This window comes from Cetorhinus maximus, unplaced genomic scaffold (genome assembly GCF_964194155.1).
Source record: "Cetorhinus maximus unplaced genomic scaffold, sCetMax3.hap1.1 HAP1_SCAFFOLD_135, whole genome shotgun sequence".
Classification (NCBI taxonomy): domain Eukaryota; kingdom Metazoa; phylum Chordata; class Chondrichthyes; order Lamniformes; family Cetorhinidae; genus Cetorhinus; species Cetorhinus maximus.
Genome location: NW_027596133.1, coordinates 37,787 through 54,671, shown reverse-complemented (window position 1 = coordinate 54,671; position 16,885 = coordinate 37,787). Strand labels below are relative to the sequence as shown.

The following is a 16,885-nucleotide window of genomic DNA, read 5'->3' as shown; positions in this document are numbered from 1 at the left end:
AGTTAGGCGACCAGAACTGCACACAATACTCCAAAGTTGGCCTCACCAATGTCTTATACAACCTCACCATAACATCCCAACTCCTATACTCAATACTTTGATTTATGAAGGCCAGTATGCCAAAAGCTTTCTTTACAACCCTGTCTACCTCAAGGTCCGACCTTAAGGTTGGATGGGCAGGTCCGTTATTTCTTTTAATTAGTTTTTAATTGGCCTTAATAGGCCTTTGATAGTTTGGCAGGCACGCAGCTGACTCTGGTGTGCACCCGCCAAACTGAAGATCGGAATGACACGCGGTGATATCGGGTTCGCACGCCCGACGTCACTGTGCATCATTTTACAAGTCTGCAAGCGGGGCCTGCCCCCACACACCAACCCAAAGATTCAGGCCCAGGGAACAATCCAGGATGTTCCTTCTGTTGCACTTCTGTTGAAAACACTTCTACAGGCTGCTCAACTACCATAGGCATCACCCACATTTGCGATCCAGCTATATCATTACCCAGAATAAATTGAGCCCCTGCAATTGGCAATTTCTCCACCGCTCTAACTATAAATTCACCCGTTTTCCATTTGCTGTTTAAATTTACCTTCCTCAAAGGAATAGATTTAGCATCTCGATGAACCCCACTTATTATTACATTCTCCTGCAACACTCCCTCTGAACAACAAACATCACTATCCTTCAACATTAAGGTTTGACTAGCCCCTGTGTTTCTTAATATTTTAACATCTTTACCTACCCTGTACACATAGAAAGACTTTCCCTTACATACAAAATCTTTAATTGTTTAATCTTAAACAACCTGCTCCTCAGAATTCTCGAGTAAACTGTGAACACAATCCCACTTCTTTACCTTTCACTGATTCTCTCTGGTTTCACCTGTACACAAACCATTGGTACCTCTTGTGCCTGAACCTCAGAACCCACAGTACTTTTACTTCCAGAGCTTTCCTGTGCCCCAATAATTCCTACAGATTTTCCCTGCAATCTCCAACACACTGACTACTTGTGCCGCACTTTAATACAATGAAAACACTTCAATTTTCGAATGTCACTTCTACCTTCAGCACCTTCCTTTTTATTCTGAGCAAAAACTCTCTGGGAACTTCCAGCTTCTCCTTCTCTTCCCTGACTACCTACACCTGCCTTCTTTTCACCTTCCCACTTTTTATCCTTTTCCAATTTGAAAGGGTGACAGAAAAAAGGTTTAGCTCTATGAACTAACTCATGATCACCAGCTCTCTCTGCTGCTTGTCTTACAGAATCAACTCTCTGTTCCTCCTCATGAGTTCTCACTCCTGAAGAAATTGAATCCTTAAATTCTTCCAAAAGAATTACTTCCCTAAGAGCTGCATAGGTTGTCCCTATTTTTAACGCCTGTATCCACTGGTCAAAATTTCTTTGTTTTACTCTTTCAAACTCAGTATAAGTTTGCCCAGGCTGTTTTCTCATATTCCTAAATTTCCGCCTGTATGCTTCAGGAACCAACTCATATGCACTTAAAATAGTTTTGTTTCACCACAATATAATTCACCGACATTTCTTCCAAAAGTGAAGCATATACCTCAAGCCCACTATCTAACAACTTAGATTGTAATTATAATGTCCAGTTTTCCTGTGGCCATGTCATCTGCTTAGATAGCTTCTCAAATGAAATAAAGAATGCTTCAATATCTTTTTCCTCAAACTCTGGAAGAGCTTGTACAAATTTAAACATATCCCCGCTGGGGATTTATTCTAGAGATAAATCCTTCCTCACCTACTCAAGTCTATTTTCTAACTGCCAACATTTTCAGTTGGAATTCTCTCTCTTTCTTTTTCCTCCTTCCCCATCATCACCATTTCTAAGTGTTATCTTTGAGATGTGACTCTAAATTCAAGAATCAGATACTAGTTCTAAAGGTTTTACATTGAACTAAATGAAACATTTTATTAAGTTACATAGGTTAAAAATATATGTACACATGGCTACAAATTACTACTATCATAACTTTTAACAAATTCCCAAACTAATCTCCATTAAGGCAACATCAAACCATAGACTTAACCAAACACCATGCAAAGCATTTTCACCTTACAAATTCAGAATGAGGTTCTTGAGCCAGTTGGAGGCTGACAGCTGTATTTTGATCTCACATTGCCTCTGCCCTGCATAACCGAAAACTACTGAAGTTATACCTACCACCACCGATTGAATTCAAATTCTCATTGTCTCACCAGTCATTTTGAACTTCACCTTTTAACAATGAACCCCTTTCATACTAATTTTATTAGTAATATAAACATATTGCTTGGTTGCTGTTAGAAAAGTATCAAGTTTTCACCCCACTTCTTGAATGCTCTATTCAAAAAAATGCAAATGCACGCCATCTCCCTTACATATCAACACTAGTACCCATAAAAGCACACAGACTAGATGGCTTTAATCCAATTAAGACACACCCGCAGACTAAACTTCTATTTTAAAAGAAAAATAATTTCCAAAATATTATGTACATTAATAGCGCTTCATGACAATGGCATTGAATGGTGGAGAAGGCTTGAGGGGCCATATAGTGGTCTACACCACCTAATTCTTATGTTCTGTCTGTGCCTATTTCTGTCTGCCTCTAAGCCTTTGTCTCTCTCTCCCTCAAATTCTCTTTTTCTCTGTCTTTGTCAGTGTGTGCATCTTTTCTCTGTCTTTCTCACTCTCTCTCTGTGTCTCTCTCGATTTATCTCTTACTTTCTCTGTGTCTCTCCCTCTCTTTCACTCTCTCTTTCATTCTCTCTCTGTGTTCCTGTCTCTCTTTCTTTCTCAATCCTAGGTTAGTCTATGTGTAACCATGACCAACTATCTTCCCTTGACATTCAATGGCATTACTATCACTGAATCCCCCACTATCAACATCCTGGAGGTTACCATTAACCAGAAACTGAACTGGACCAAACATATAAATACTGTGGCTACAAGAGCAGGTAAGAGGTTGGGAATTCTGCTCACCTCCTGACTCCCCAAAGCCTGCCCACCATCTACAAGGCACAAGTCAGGATTGAGATGCAATACTCTCCTTTTTCCTGGATGAGTGCAGCTCCAACAACACACAAGAAGCTCGATACTATCCATGACAAAGATTGGCACATCATCCACCACCTTCAACATATACTCCCTTCACCCACCACCAACCCACAGTGGCAGCAGTGTGTACCATCTACAAGATGCACTGCAGCAACTCAACAAGGATCCTTCGCCAGCACTGTCCAAACCTACAACCACTACCATCTAGAAGGACAAGGGCAGCAGATAGATGGGAACACCACCACCTGGAAGTTCCTCTCCAAGCCAGTCACCATCCTGACTTGGAAATATATCACCGTTCCTTCACTGTCGCTGGGTCAAAATCCTGGAACTCCCTAACAGCACGGACTACAGCTCATCACCACCACCTCAAGGGCAATTAGGGATGGGCAATAGATGCTGGCCCATCCAGCGAAGCCCACATCCCATGAAGAAGAACATTTTTTAAAATTGTATCTTTTCTTTTTGCTAGGTGTCTCTGCTACATGTCAACGTTTCACTGAAGTTCGGAATATATCTAAAGGGCAGTGCCATCTGACAAATGTGGCAGTCAGTTCTTGCAGGGGAAGCTGTCTCTCTCATGTGCAAGTCATCCCAGAGGTAAAGCCTTAAATACTTGGGGTTTTTGAATGTAACTGATTTGTAAATAATCAAATTTCCACTCAAAGCAGGACCATTCTGCCTACATTGAAGATTTCTTCAAGGTGCCCAGTTCTCAAAAATAAGTTATTAGTCAGGTTGAATCTTGGGCAAGGAAAGACCTGGTGGTAATTGCACCTCAATCTTTTACTGGGGATTGAGCAAGCCCACGACATCTTATTAAGAGAGTAGAAGGATGTCCTTTCTTCCCTGGGCTGTGGGAGACCCCATAGTCAGTGGTAAACTAGCTTTTGATGCTGGCACAATATTGATACTGAGGTCATCAATGTGAAGCAAAAGTGTGAAGTGATTGGCACTAAGAGATTTGTTCCTTGAACACATGCCACTCAGATTGGTCAGAAGGATTATGGAAATTTCTCTGAATTATGAATAAATAAAATATTGTTTATGTTGTTAGAAACCTACATTCTTAGTATAGCTCTAATTCTTTAGTAGTCATGTTTGTAATAGGTTTCAGATTCTTTATCCCACACTTGTAGAACTGTTTCTGAAAGATCAGAGAGTCCATCTGCAATGTTATGGGTTATACAGACATACCAACCAGGTAAAAGTGTCAGTTTCCTCTGGACAAAGGAGGTGAGATTTAAGCCAGTTAGTCTCAGTGCAGGAGGTGGGTTTATCCTGAAGCAGAGGATGTGGGAGAACTAAAAGCCACTCTACAGAAGAAAGGTCGCAGAAACCCGCACCTTCCTCTCAGGAAAAGGCCGTAGGCCCAGATCTCATTAGAAGGAGGTTAAATCCATTCTAGAACTTTGCTAAATACAGTCAATAGATGACATTCTGTCAACCTCAGGCAATGATCAGAACTGTAACTTCATAAATAATAAACCTGGATGCTGTGTTACTGGGACCTAATTGAACTATCATGCTAACATCTTACTTACTCATTGATTATCTACTAATTATTAGTATATGTTATGTTTGAGTTTAAGAACTGTACAGCAAGTAATTAAAAAGGCAACTGGTATGTTGGCCTTCTTTACAAGAGGACTTGAGTACAGGAGCAAGAATGTCTTACTGCAGCTGTACAGGGCCTTGGTGAGACCACACCTGGATGCACTGGTAATAATCTTCCAAGAATTCTTAGATCCTGGAAAAGCCCCAGAGGATTGGAAAACTGCCAATGTAACACCCTTATTCAAAAAGGAAGGGAGACAAAAACAGCTAACTATAGGCCAGTTAGCTTAACATCTGTCATTGGGAAAATGTTAGAGTCTATTATAAAAGATGTCATAGCAGAGCATTTAGAAATACATAATCTAATCAAGCAGATCAGCATGGATTCATGAAGGGGAAATCATGCCTGACAAATTTATTAGAATTCTTTGAGAAGGTAACAAGCAGGATAGATAAAGGGGAGCCAGTAGATGTAATATATTTGGATTTCCAAAAGGCATTTGATAAGGAATAATTGGCAATCTAGTTGTGTGAGGCCCTTTGGGGATGTGCAACCATAATATGATAGAATTCTTCATCAGGATGGAGAGTGATGTAGTTGATTCTGAGACTTGGGTCCTGAATATTAATAAAGGAAACTACGATGGTATGAGGCGCGGGTTGGCTATGACGGATTGGGAAACGTTATTCAAAGGGATGACGGTGGCTAGGCAATGGCTAACATTCAAAGAGAGCATGGGTGAACTGCAACAATTGTTTATTCCTGTCTGGCACAAAAGTAAAACAGGAAAGGTGGCCAAACCATGGCTCACAAGGGAAATTAGAGATAGTATTAGATGCAAGGATACAAATTGGCTTGAAAAAATAACTGACCTGAGGATTGGGAGCAGTTTAGAATTCAGCAAAAGGAGAACCAAGGGATTGAATAAGAAGGGGAAAATAGAGTACGAGAGTAATCTTGCGGGGAACATAAAAACTGACTATAAAAGTTTCGATAGGTATATGAAGAGAAAAAGATTGGTGAAGACAAATGTAGGTCCCTTACAGTCAGAAACAGGGGAATTTATAATGGGGAACAAAGAAATGGCTGACCAACTAAATACATACTTTGGTTCTGTCTTCACAAAGGAGGACACCAATAACATACCAGAAATGTTGGGGAAACACAGGGTTTAGTGAGAGGGAGGAACTGAAAGAAATCAGTATTAGTAGGGAAATGGTGTTGGGGAAATTGATGGGATTGAAGGCCGATAAATCCCCAGGGCCTGATAATCTACATCCCAGAGTACTTAATGAAGTGGCCCTAGAAATAATGGATGCATTGGTGGTCATCTTCCGAGATTCTATAGACTCTGTAACAGTTCCTACAGATTGGAGGGTAGCTAATGTAACCCCACTATTTAAAAAGGGAGGCAGAGAGAAAACAGGGAATTATAGACCAGTCAGCCTGATGTCGGTAGTGGGGAAAACTCTAGAATCCATTATAAAAAATTTAATAGCTGAGTACGTGGAAAACAGTGGCAGAATCGAACAGAGTCGGCATGGATTTATGAAAGGGAAATCATGCTTGACAAATCTACTGGAATTTTCTGAGAATGTAACTAGTAGAGTTGATGAGGGGGAGCCAGTGGATGTGGTTTATTTGGACTTTCAGAAGGCTTTCGACAAAGTCCCACATAAGGGATTGGTGCATGGGATTGGGGGTAGTGTATTGAGATGGATAGAAAACTGGTTGGCAGACAGGAAACAAAGAGTAGGAATAAACAGGTCTTTTTCCAAATGGCAGGCAGTGACTAGTGGGGTACAGCAGGGATCAGTGCTGGGACCCCAGTTATTCACAATACACATTAATGATTTAGATGAGGGAATTAAATGTAATATCTCCAAGTTTGCAGATGACTCAAAGCTGGGTGGGAGGGTGAGCTGTGAGGAGGATATAGAGATGCTTCAGTGTGATTTGGACAAGCTGAGTGAGTGGGCAAATGCATGGCAGATGCAGTATAATGTGGATAAATGTGAGGTTATTCATTTTGGTAGCAAAAACAGGAAGGCAGATTATTATCTGAATGGCTATAAATTGAGAGAGGGGAATGTGACCAGAAGACCATAAGACATAGGAGCAGAAATTAGGCCATTCGGCCCATCGAGTCTGCTCCGCCATTCAATCATGGCTGATAAGTTTCTCAACCCCATTCTCCTGCCTTCTCCCTGTAACCTTTGATCCCCTTACCAATCAAGAACCTATCTATCTTGGTTTTAAATACACTCAATGACCTGGCCTCCACAACCTTCTGTGGCAATGAATTCCATGGATTCACCACTCTCTGGCGAAAGAAGTTTCTCCTCATCTCTGTTCTAAAAGATCTTCCCTTTACTCTGGGTCTGTGCCCTCGGGTCCTAGTCTCTCCTACTAATGGAAACATTAGGTAGGTAGGTCAGGTGTTTCTCACATGTCGGTGCAGACTCGATGGGCTGAAGGGCCTCTTCTGCGCTGTGTGATTCTGTGATTCTGTGATCCTGATTCTGTGACCACCTGGCATGAACCTGGGCCCCTGAAATGGGAACAGCAAACCCAGCCCTGTGCTCCTTACTCCCCAAGGGGCGAGTGTCAAAATTGGGAGAGCTGTCTCACAGACCAGTCAAACCACAGCATGACATCATCATCCTCACGGATTCATACCTTTCAGATAATGTCCCAGACACCACCATCACCATCCCTGCAGAGGTGGGGACACAGTGGGACATAGTCAGGACAGAGTTGCCCTGGGAGTCCTTAAAATCAACTCCAGACCCCATGAGGTGGAATTTTACACCAATGGGATTTGATGGTCCTGCCGAAGTCAATGGAGTTTAGAATGGCTTTCCACATTCTGGTCATAAAATCTCATGGCATCAGGTCAAACATTGCCAAGGTAACTGTCTGCTGATTACCACCACTTGGAGGAAGCACTGAGGGTGGCAAGGGCACAGAATGTAGTCTGGGTGGGGGACTTCAGTGTTCTATCACCAAGAGTGGTCCGATAGCACCAACACAAACCGAGCTGGCCAAGTCCAAAAGGACATAGCTGCTAGACTGGGTCTGCAGCTGATGGTGAGGGAACCAACAAGAGGGAAAAACATATTGGACCTCATTGTCACCAACCACCCTGCCGCAGATACATTTCTTCATGACAGTATCGGTAGGAGTGACCACTGCACAGTCCTTGTGGAGATGATGACATGCCTTCACACTGAGGATCCCCTCCATCACATTGTGTGCCACTACCACAGTGCTGAATGGGATAGACTTTGATCAGATCTAGCAACTTAAGACTGGGAAACCATGAGGCACTGTGGGCCATCAGCAGCAGCAGAATTGTACTCGAACACAATCTGTAACCTTAAAGTCCGGCATATCCCCCACTCTACCATTACCACCAAACCAGTGGATCAACCCTGGTTCAATGAAGAGTGCAGGAGGACATGCCAGGTGCAGCACCAGGCATACCTAAAAATGAGGTGTCAGCCTGGTGAGGCTATAACACAGGACGACTTGCGTGCCAAACAGCATAGGCAGCAAGTGATAGACAGAGGCAAGTGATAGACAGAGGCAAGTGATAGACAGAGCCAAGTAATTCCACGACCAACGGATCAGATCTAAGCTCTTCAGTCCTGCTACATCCAGTCGTGAATGGTGGTGGACAATTAGACAACTAACTGGAAGATGAGGCTCCAAATATACCCCCATCCTCAATGACGAGGGACCACAGCACATCAGTGCAAAAGATAAGGTGGAAGGACTCACAAATATCTCCAGCCAAAAGTGCTGAGTGGATGATCCATCTCAGCCTCCTCTGGAGGTCCCCAGCATCACAGATGCCAGTCTTCAGCCAATTCGATTCACTCCACGTGATATCAAGACACGACTGAAGGCACTGGATATTGCAAAGGCTATGGGCCCTGACAATATTCCGGCAACAGTACTGAAGACTTGTGCTGCAGGACTTGCCGCGCTCCTAGCCAAGCTGTTCCAGTACAGCTACAACACTGGCATCTACCCGGCTATGCGGAAAATTGCCCAGGTATGTCCTGTACACAAAAAGCAGGACAAATCCAAGCCGGCCAATTACCACTCCATTAGTCTACTCTTGATCATCAGTAAAGTAATGGAAGGGGTCATCAACAGCGCTATCAAGCGGCACTTGCTTAGCAATAACCTGCTCACTGATGCGCAGTTTGGGTTCCGCCAGGGCCACTCAGCTCCTGACCTCATTACAGCCTTGGTTCAAACATGGGCAAAAGAGCTGAACACCCAAGGTGAGGTGAGAGTGACTGCCCTTGACATCAAGGCCACATTTGACTGAATATGGCATCAAGCAGCCCTAGCAAAACTGGAGTCAATGGGAATCAGGGGGAAAACTCTCCGCTGGTTGGAGTCATACCTAGCACAAAGGAAGATGGTTGTGGTTGTTGGAGGCCAGTCATCTCAACTCTAGCACATCACTGCAGGAGTTCCTCAGCGTAGTGTCCAAGACCCAGTCATCTTCAGCTACTTCATCGATGACCTTCCTTCCATCATAAGGTCAGAAGTGGGGATGTTCGCTGATGATTGCACAATGTTCAGCACCACTCATGACTCCTCAGATACTGAAACAGTCCATGTCCAAATGCAGCGAGACCTGGACAATATCCAGGCTTGGGCTGACAAGTGGCAAGTAACATTCGCACCACACAAGTGTCAGGCAATGACCATCTCCAACAAGAGAGAATCCAACTATCACCCTTTGATGTTCAATAGCATTACCATCACTGAATCCCCCACTATCAACATCCTGGGGGTTACCATTGACCAGAAACTGAACTGGACTAGCCATATAAATACTGTGGCTACAAGAGCAGGTCAGAAGCTAGGAATCCTGCGACGAATAACTCACCTCCTGGCTCCCCAAAACCTGTCCACCATCTGCAAAGCACAAGTCAGGAGTGTAATGGAATATTCCCCACTTGCAGCTGCCACAACACTCAAGATGCTGGACACTGTCCAAGACAAAGCAGCCCACTTGATTGGCACCACATCCACAAACATTCATTCCCTCCACCACCGACGCACAGTAGCAGCAGTGTGTGTACCATTTACAAGATGCACTGCAGGAATTTACCAAGGCTCCTTAGACAGCACCTTCCAAATCCTCGACCACTACCATCTAGAAGGACAAGGGCAGCAGACACATGGGAACACCACCATCTGGAAGTTCCCCTCCAAGTCACTCTCCATCCTGACTTGGAAATATATCACTGTTCTTTTACTGTCGCTGGGTCAAAATCCTGGAACTCCCTCCCTAACAGCACTGTGGGTGTACCTACACCACATGGACTGCAGCGGTTCAAGAAGGCAGCTCACCACCACCTTCTCAAGGGCAACTAGGGATGGACAATAAATGCTGGTCCAGCCAGCGAAGCCCACATCCCGTAAATGAAAAAAAAAAGGAACCTTACCTGCAGAGTGTTTGTGTTACACGAACCTTATCCGCAGAGTGTTTGTGTTACACGAACCTTACCCGCAGAGTGTTTGTGTTACACGAACCTTACCCGCAGAGTGTTTGTGTTACACGAACCTTACCCGCAGAGTGTTTGTGTTACACGAACCTTACCCGCAGAGTGTGTGTTACACGAATCTTATCCGCAGAGTGTTTGTGTTACAGGAACCTTACCCAGGGAGTGTTTGTGTTACAGGAACCTTGCCTGCAGAGTGTTTGTGTTACAGGAACCTTACCCACAGAGTGTTTGTGTTACAGGAACCGTACCCGCAGAGTGTTTGTGTTACAGGAACCTTACCCACAGAGTGTTTGTGTTACAGGAACCTTACCCACAGAGTGTTTGTGTTACAGGAACCTTACCCGCAGAGTGTGTGTTACACGAACCTTACCCGCAGAGTGTTTGTGTTACAGGAACCTTACCCATGGAGTGTTTGTGTTACAGGAACCTTACCTGCAGAGTGTTTGTGTTACAGGAACCTTACCCGCGGAGTGTTTGTGTTACAGGAACCTTACCTGCAGAGTGTTTGTGTTACAGAAACCTTACCTGCGGTGTTTGTATTACAGGAACCTTACCAACAGAGTGTTGTGTTACGGGAACCTTACCCGTGGAGTGTTTGTGTTACAGGAACCTTACCCGTGGAGTGTTTGTGTTACAGGAACCTTACCTGCAGAGTGTTTATGTTACGGGAACCTTACCTGTGGAGTGTTTGTGTTACAGGAACCTTACCTGCAGAGTGTTTGTGTTACCGGAACCTTACCCACAGAGTGTTTGTGTTACAGGAACCTTACCCGTGGAGTGTTTGTGTTACAGGAACCTTACCTGTGGAGTGTTTGTGTTACAGGAACCTTACCTGCAGAGTGTTTGTGTTACAGGAACCTTACCTGTGGAGTGTTTGTGTTACAGGAACCTTACCCGTGGAGTGTTTGTGTTACAGGAACCTTACCTGCAGAGTGTTTGTGTTACAGGAACCTTACCCGTGGAGTGTTTGTGTTACAGGAACCTTACCTGCAGAGTGTTTGCGAGTGCTGCAGTTACCTTCTTGATCCCGAAAAGCCAGTGCAGTTTATGAATTTGGAATGTGACAATGGGGATGTGGAGCCTGTGGTCCTGCCAGTTATTCACAGCTGTGAATGCAGCAGCTGCCAGGGTAAGTGTTAACCTGTATTGAGAGGAAACACCTAACATCTGACAGTTATAAGACCTATTGTTCTGTTAGAGTTAAATATGTCTGTGAGCTACATACACAAGTCGCCACCTGGGAGTATGATATGGCGGCAATATCAGAGACCTGGCTCAAACAAGGAGAGAATAGGGACCTTCCTAGTCCTGCCTACAAGCAACTTAATAGAAATATGGAAGGAGCAAAAAGCTATTGAGCAAAGATTCTGTCCCAGAGCTAGAAAGAGATGTTGTACTTGGGACAGAGACCATTTGGTTAGAATTAAGGGGCAATAAGAAAGCTTTACCCTACTGGGTGTGTTCGTCCCTTCTTGGCAGCATTCCACCTCAAGAGAGGTGATGGTCAGTTCTGTGTTGAAACGGCAAGCGACAGGGAGGTCTGGGTCATGCTTGCGGACAGACCGAGACCCAGACCTCCCTGTCGCTGGCCATTTTAACACTCCACCCTGCTGTCATGCCCACATGTCCGTCCTTGGCTTGCTGCATTGTTCCAGTGAAGCTCAACACAAACTGGAGGAACAGCACCTCATCTTCCGACTAGGCACTTTACAGCCTTCCGGACTGAATATTGAATTCAACAACTTTAGATCATGAACTCTCTCCTCCATCCCCACCCACTTTCCGATCCCCCTTTTTTCCAATAATTTATATAGATTTTTCTTTTCCCACCTATTTCCATTATTTTTAAATGTATTTCCATCCATTGTTTTATCTCTGCCTTTTAGCCTATTTCGATCCCTTCCCCCCACCCCACCCCCACTAGGGCTATCTGTACCTTGCTCGTCCTGCTTTCTACCCTTAATGCCACAATTAGCACATTCCTTAGGCAATATCACCACCTTCAACAACTCTTTGTCTTTTTGTCTATGACATCTTTTGGTTATCTCCACCTATCACTGGCCCTCTATTCAGCTCCACCTGTCCCAACCCCCTTAAACCAGCTTATATTTCATCTCTTCTCTATTTTTCCTTAGTTCTGTTGAAGAGTCATACGGACTCGAAACTTTAACTGTGTTCCTCTCCGCAGATGCTGTCAGACCTGCTGAGTTTTTCCAGGTATTTTTGTTTTTGTTTTGGATTTCCAGCATCCGCAGTTTTTTGCTTTTGTCTGATGGATGTTGCACTGCTGGATCCTCACTTGGTAGAGCAGCGCCGACCTCACCATCAGCACAGGACCGGTCCCGTCCATCGCCAGCCAGCTGGATGATCTATTTTTCAAAGTCCGTGAGGACCTTGATTTCAGGCATTCCTCCACCGGTCTGCAACCTCTCCCTCTTGTGTGCTAGCTTGTCCTGCATGAGTATAGATGGAGAGAGTATAAGCAGACGCCTGCCAGGCCAGATGATAAGTATGCCTGCCCTGTGTGGGTGGTCCCATGAGGACAATGACGGTGTGTGTGAGAGAGTGAATGGTGATGTCCCTTGAACTGGCAGTGAGTGAGATCCCTGTGGATGTGTGATGGGTTTGTGAGTGTGAGTTGAGAGCGATGAGAAGAGTGACTTACCCTGGGGAACGGAGATCATTCATCCTCTTGCGGCACTGGGCAGATGTCCTCTTTTGCAGGGTGTTGGCACTGACCACCGCTGCTCCTGCCTCCCAAGCCAGGTTGGTGATGTTGCTGCCACTTCTGCAGCCAGTGCGGGGATAGTGGACAACATGGCGGGTCTCCACTGTATCCAAAAGGCGCTTGAGGAACACATCACTGAATCTATATCACTGGTACCCATGTGGACCATGACAAGTGGATACTTCCCCTAACCCTAATCATCCAGCCCTGGGGCTTTTTCAAGTTGGCAATCTGTAACTAGTGGAGTGCCGCAAGGATAAGCGATGGGGTCTCAGCTATTTACAATATATTTAAATGAATTAGATGGAAAAACAGAAAGTAATGTATCTAACTTTGCTGCTGATACAAAATTAGGTGAAAAAGTAAGTTGTGAGGAGGACACAGAGAGGTTGTAAAGAGATGTGGACAGGTTAGTTGAGTGGGCAATAAGATTACAGATGGAGTATAATGTGGGGAGGTGTGAAATTATTCATCTTGGTCTAAAACTAGAGAATCAGAATATATTTTAGAAGGGGTGAAGCTTTGGGTGAATGTTGATGTTCAGAGAGACTTGGACTTACTCATACGAGGAACACAAAAAGTTTGCATGCCAGCACTGCCAGCAATTAGAGTGACAAGTGTCATGTTGGCCTTTATTGCAAGGAGATTGGAGTACAGAAATAAAGAAGTCTTGCTACAATTGTACAGGACTTTGGTGAAACCACACATGGAATACTGTGTGTGATCTTGGTCTCCATATTTAAGGAAGGACATTCTTGCATAGGAAGTAGTAAAGGTTCACTAGATTGACCCCTGGTATAAGAGGATTTTCATATGATGACAGACTGAATAAATTGGAGTTTAGTAGAATGAGATTATCTCATTGAAACATACTAAATACTGAAGGGATTTGACAGGGTATACACTGAGAGGTTATTTCCATTGACTGTGGAATCGAGACCATGGAGGCAGAGTCTCAGGATAAGGGGCCAATCATTTAGGACTGAGATGAAGAGAAGTGTCTTCACTCAAAGGGTTGTGAATCTTTGTAATTCCCTACCCCAGAGGCCTGTAGATCACAGAATCACAGAATTACACAATGCAGAAGAGGCCCTTCAGCCCATCGAGTCTGCACCGACACGTGAGAAACACCTGACCTATCTACCTACCTAATCCCATTTACCAGCACTTGGCCCATAGCCTTGAATGTTGTGACGTGCCAATTGCTCATCCAGGTACTTTTTAAAGACGTGAGGCAACCCGCCTCAACCACCCTCCCAGGCAGTGTATTCCAGACCATCACCACCCTCTGAGTAAAAAAGTTTTTCCTCACATCCCCCCTAAACCTCCTGCCCCTCACCTTGAACTTATGTCCTCTCGAGACCTTCAACTAAGGGGAACAGCTGCTCCCTATCCACCCTGTCCATGCCCCTCATAACCTTGTACACCTCGATCAGGTCGCCCCTCAGTCTTCTCTGCTCCAACGAAAACAACCCAAGTCTATCCAACCTCTCTTCATAACTTAAATGTTTCATCCCAGGCAACATCCTGGTGAATCTCCTCTGCACCCCCTCCAGTGCAATCACATCCTTCCTATAATGTGGCGACCAGAACTGCACATGGTACTCCAGCTGTGGCCTCACCAAGGTTCTACACAACTCCAACATGACCTCCTTACTTTTGTAATCTATGCCTCGATTGATAAAGGCAAGTGTCCCATATGCCTTTTTCACCACCCCACTAACATGCCCCTCCGCCTTCAGAGATCTATGGACACACACGCCAAGGTCCCTTTGTTCCTCAGAACTTCCTAGTGTCGTGCCGTTCATTGAATACATCCTTGTCAAATTACTCCTTCCAAAGTGTATCACCTCACACTTTTCAGGATGTTCTATTGTTGAATATAACTAAGACTGGGATAGACAGTTTTTTGGTCTCTCAGAAAATTAAGGGATATGGGGAGCGGGCAGGAAAATGGAGTTGAAGCCCAAGATCAGTCATGATCGTACTGAATGGTGGAGAAGGTTTGATGGGCCATGTGATCTACTCCTGCTCCTATTTCTTGTTGGAGATGGTTATGGAAGGAATTACAGAACTTTGGGCCTAGCTAGGTAGCTGCAGACGCTGTCACCAATGGTGAAGTGATTAAAAAAATAGGGGAAATACTGGAGACCAAAATTGGAGGAGCACAGATATCTCAAAGGTGGAGCTAGAAGAAGTTAAAAAGATATGGAGGAGAAGGTGATGGAGAGAATTGAAAATAAGGTTGGGAGTATCCAAAGCCATTGTAGGTCCTTGAGCACCTGGGTAACAGACAAATGTTAGGATACTGACCGTAAGCTTTAGCTGAGCCCAAGTTTACAGAGAGGAGAAGATAGAAGGCTGGCAGGAAAGTATTAGAGCCGTCAAGTCCAGAATTGATAAAGGCATAGACAAAGGTTTCAGCAGCAGATGAGCTGAGACAGGGACGAGGTGAGACAATGGCACAGAGGTGAACATAGGCAAGCTTAATGATGGCATTGAAGTTATTCTTGAAGTCAAATGTTTCACTAATGTTCTGAATCATCTAATTCAGCCTCAGAAGGTTGTCAGGGAGAGAGCGGAGTTGATGGCTCGGGATCAGAGTTTGTGGTGGGGACCAAAGCCAAAGGCTTCAGTCTTCCCAATATTTAGGTGGAGAAAATTTCTGCTTATCCAGTACAGGAAGTTGGATAAACATTCTGACAATTTAGAGACAATGGAAGGGCCAAGAAAGGTGGTGAGGAGGTAAATTTGGGCATTGTCAGTGTACACATGGAAACTGAAGCTTTGTTTTGAATGGTGTAGCTTGAGAAACGATGAGAATAGTAACAGATTTCAGGGGACTATAAATAGATTGGTGAGATGGACAGACACATGACAGAAATTTGTAATGGATCACACAATGCCTTCAAAATGGTTTTTGGATTAATTTATTTGCTAAACTCCATATTGTGCTTTTTTCAGGTGGAGATTTTTCTGGTCGTTAATGTTACAGTTATTCTGATTATTCTGTGCTCCTAATGATTGATGGAAAGTTCAAGCATGGCTGAGATTTCTTCTTCAAAGGATTATATATTAAACCTGAAAAACTGTAAATACCTTCTGGATTTACCCCTAAAATAGTTATTTTATATTGAATGAAATCCTTGTTATTAAGACTGTGTAGCCCTGTTTTTGTAATAAAGAGATTTCTATCCGTTTGCCTATGCCTCTGTTTGTAGTAGACTAGACCCTGTTCATCCAATATATTAGAAACCTGCTGGATCCTTTACTATAAGGACCTGTCTGTTGGGTTTAAATGTGGTTCTCTTATCCCTGGCGTTTGAGCCAGAGTTCAAGATATGAAATGGCCAAATTAGATCCAACTGTCATATGTCTAGAATAGTTAGATGCATACCATCATAAGAATGCCTATGTAACTCAGAATTCAGTATATAGAACTCCCTCCCTCTAATGCACTCTTTAGTACATACTTCCTAAAGTGCAGTGCCCAGAATATTCCAGCTGAGGCCTAACCAGGGATTTGTATGGTTTCAGCACAACTCCTTAACTTTATAAATAGATGCATAGAGTAACAGCAAAGGAAAAGATGTTTTTCACAGAATCACAGTGCAGAAGAGGCCCTTCAGCCCATCGAGTCTGCACCAACACATGAGAAGCACCTGACCTACCTATCTACCTAATCCCATTTACCAGCACTTGGCCCATAGCCTTGAATGTTATGACGCCAAGTGCTCATCCAGGTACTTTTTAAAGATGTGAGGCAACCTGCCTCCACCACCCTCCCAGGCAGTGCATTCCAGAATGTCACCACCCTCTGGGTAAAAAAGTTTTCCCTCACATCCCCCCCTAAACCTCCTGCCCCTTACCTTGAACTTATGTCCCCTTGTGACTGACCCTTCAACTAAGGGGAACAGCTGCTCCCTATCCACCCTGTCCATGCCCCTCATAATCTTGTACACCTCGATCCGGTCACCCCCTCAGTCTTCTCTGCTCCAACGAA

The 16,885-nt window shown here is 44.2% G+C and overlaps 1 protein-coding gene across 1 annotated transcript in view; it reads left to right on the top strand.

The window, feature by feature from the left end:
* Positions 1-16,082, top strand: part of LOC144672871 (SCO-spondin-like) — a 152,167-nt gene extending 136,085 nt beyond the window's left edge. Inside the window, exons 11-13 of the mRNA XM_078534861.1 lie at positions 3,535-3,662; positions 11,133-11,283; positions 15,847-16,082. Of these exons, the coding sequence (XP_078390987.1) occupies positions 3,535-3,662; positions 11,133-11,283; positions 15,847-15,869 (302 nt within the window). The 3' untranslated portion in view covers positions 15,870-16,082. The remainder of the gene's footprint in view (positions 1-3,534; positions 3,663-11,132; positions 11,284-15,846) is intronic.
* The last annotated feature ends 803 nt before the right edge of the window (positions 16,083-16,885 follow it).